Below are 3172 nucleotides of genomic sequence, written 5' to 3'. Positions count from 1 at the left end.
CGTGGCCGACCAACACCATCCTTAATCACATCAGTTAAAACTGTAGTTATAGTTATGGCCATTGAAAACAGGAGACCTGGTATGACAAGATAGATTTCAGATTATTGCATAAGAATAAGATGGCATATATGAATGATTGTTATTTCTTGTAAAATAGGTAATCAAATTAACAACTACAGTAAAAACTATGAACAATTGAAATGAACTATTGTAGGAAAGATAGAAGCAGCCTCAAACTAACCACTATTGGCTTTACCGATCTACTATTGTTCAGAGTGATTACCAACTACTGTAGAAAAAACCAAGGTTGGCATGAACATTCTTGGCCATAAAAAGAGACCCACGCAAAAATGCCGAGAAAAGTGAATCAGTGAAAACAAAAGCAAAAAACTGTATGTGAACAAGTGGAGTAGGCAGTAGGTAGATGTAGCATTTCGATGAAATTGGACCTAGTACCTTGTGGGCGGCCCCTTCGCCATTTAACGCACGACCAGACCTAGACTATAATCCAATTAATTCTCGCCAGATCCTAAAGTGTGGGATTATGTCAAACAAGAAAAAAAATCACATTAATGAAGCAATTATCAATTGAAGTGATCCAGAATTGAAGACTGCTAAGGGCTAACCATCACTCCCTTGTCCAAAGATCACATTTTGCAACTCCTAAAAAATAATACAGAAACCAAAGTCTCTAGACTGCAGGGGAAATTGCACTGCCTACAGCAAGATGGCAGCACATCTAAGATCTAAGTACATATATGAAGAAAAAGAAACCAACTAAGGCATCCCCGTCCCAGAGAGAAACCCTAGCCTACCAGAGATGGCCACGAGAGAGAGAAGGCAGGAAGCCGGGGAGAGAGGCTGCTCACGTGCGATGATGCGATGGCGGCCGGCGTGGCCGGGGACGGCCGCGAGCGTGGACGGGGAGGGGGAGGAGGCGGACGGTGCTTGGTCAGGAGGGCGCGGGCTCCGGGTCGGCGGGTCAGATGGCACCGCTGTCCTCGCCTCGTCGATGGTCCTCGGAGCGGCGGGGTGCAGCGGAGCGGAGGTGGCGGAGTGGGAGGAGGGGGGCACGAGGTGGAGAGGAGGCGGCGCCCCGACCAGAAGTGGAGACGGAGGAGATGGGGAGGATTGGGGAGGAGGAGGAGCAGAGGTGGGGACTGGGGGAGGAAAGGAGGCGGCAGATTGGGGGTGGGTGCGGGGACGAGAGGTGGTCTAGGTGAGACGGGACGCGCAGCTGGTTTTCTTTCGCTCGTTCGCTGGCTCTGCTCTCCGCCCACAGTACGAATAAAAGGAGACGTGGCTGGTGCCGCTAGTTGGGCGCACTAGCTCATCATTTATATGTTCAATGTTCCTTCTCCTGACTGAAGCAGCACTGAACATGTAGCATGTCTCTCTGTGTTTAGCTTGGAGAACATGCATTGACAGTCATCACTATTGTTAGCTAGGTTAAGACAACAAGCATCACAGCAGATAGCAGGTGAGGAGGCCACGGAATGGGCCGCGCACAAAGCCGCAGCAGAGTCATTTGAGAGCCATCCACATGGACGGCCTTTGCTGCGGATTCCCAATGGTGCAATCCACGCCCAGCATGACCACAGTTGCCATCTCCTCCATGATCTGGGAATATCATGGAGACGCAGGCGCGCCTACGGCGGGCGGGTATTTTTATACGGCGCATGAAAATGACCGCCCCTACCCTTTATACGTTGGGGGGGGGGGAGGGGGGTTGTACCGAAGACCACCTCTTGCGCTCAATGGACAAGCCATAGTCCACAGCCTCACTGAAAATAATAAGAAAAGGGTGTGGGCTAGCAGAATGGTAAGGGATGACGAACTGTACATAGTGCAGCTTCAAGGCATTCCTGGCATCAGTCTCCCAACTACGCTGGTCGTCAAGAAGTGCCTGAACGTGAACCTAGCACTACAAGTGGACGACAATGTCAAGTACCGCTACAATTCGGAGATGTTCCTGTTAGCCAGCAATTCTCGCGACAACATCATCAAAGTCGTAGACCTCATCCAGAGAGAAGACGCCATCATGCTCGTTTATGAGTATCCGGTGAATGTCAGCCTTCAATCCTGGCTGCACCAACCCATGGATGATGTTCGGCCGCTGAGCTGGCCACAGAGGAGGGTCATCGCCATCGGCATGGCCAAAGGGCTCTGCCACATGCACTACAGATGCAAAAGGCCGATCATCCACCACAACATCAACTCGAACAACATCTTGCTTGATCAGAATTTCAAGCCCGTAATAGCCAGTTTTGACGCTGCACAGATGAATATGGCCGGACTCGACCAACCGTTGCCAATTGTTGGCCTGCCTCTTGGTAACTTTGGATACGCAGCTCCAGGTATGTTGGGCGATCGATGCACGCAATGGAATTCTGTCTTAACTCAATTACAGGGAATTCTGTCTAGACTACCTTGATCTTTTAACTAGCACTACTAAATTATTAACTGTAGAATATGGGGTGGCAGCAAGCGAGCTGACGGAGAAGGTTGACACATACAGCTTTGGGGTGCTCATGCTGGAGCTCGTCACGGGGCGGATGGCTAATGAAGCTGGAGCGGATGGTCATTTGGCGACTTGGGAACGAAACAACTTCACTAAACTGATGGCAAACCAACATGAAATGTTCCAGAGTGCCGTGGACAGGGACATCCCAGATCAAGCGCGGTACATGGAGGAGATGGCAATTGTGTTCATGCTGGGTGTGGATTGCACAGTTGGGAATCCACAGCAAAGGCCGTCCATGCGGATGGCTCTCAAACGACTCCGCTGCAGCTTTGTGCGTGGTCCATTCTGTGGCCTCCTCGCTTGCTATCTGCTGTGATGCTTGTTGTCTTTTCTAGAAAGATCACGTCATGAATGAATGGTTCATAGGATGACTCGGTTGAATTAATTTGTAGATACATCTCAAGTACAAGTAGTGATATGGACTATCCTGCCTTTTTCTGAGAACATTTTGCTGTCCAGTTGTGTTCACCTCTGCAAAATTCTGCTGCTTGTTTTCCTTGTCTGTGTGCAAACACTTCTTGCTGCTACTTGTTAGGATTTGAGCAAATAGTATCTGGCATAACATTATCCTGGTTATTGTTATTTGTTAAATTATCCTGGGTTTCATATTTACTAGATGACCAGTTGCGCCAAATGGCGCAAAGACCC

The 3172-nt window shown here is 49.3% G+C and overlaps 1 protein-coding gene across 1 annotated transcript; it reads left to right on the top strand.

The window, feature by feature from the left end:
- The first annotated feature begins 1570 nt into the window (after positions 1–1570).
- Positions 1571–3005, top strand: LOC119284395 (MDIS1-interacting receptor like kinase 1-like). The gene is made up of 2 exons (XM_037563533.1): positions 1571–2357; positions 2470–3005. Exons 1-2 carry the CDS (start codon positions 1571–1573, stop codon positions 2838–2840), a joined length of 1158 nt encoding a protein of 385 aa, XP_037419430.1. The 3' UTR covers positions 2841–3005.
- The last annotated feature ends 167 nt before the right edge of the window (positions 3006–3172 follow it).

This window comes from Triticum dicoccoides, chromosome 4A (assembly GCF_002162155.2).
Source record: "Triticum dicoccoides isolate Atlit2015 ecotype Zavitan chromosome 4A, WEW_v2.0, whole genome shotgun sequence".
Classification (NCBI taxonomy): Eukaryota; Viridiplantae; Streptophyta; class Magnoliopsida; order Poales; family Poaceae; genus Triticum; species Triticum dicoccoides.
Note: the sequence above shows the minus strand (reverse complement) of the source record. Positions and strands in the feature narration are given on the sequence as shown.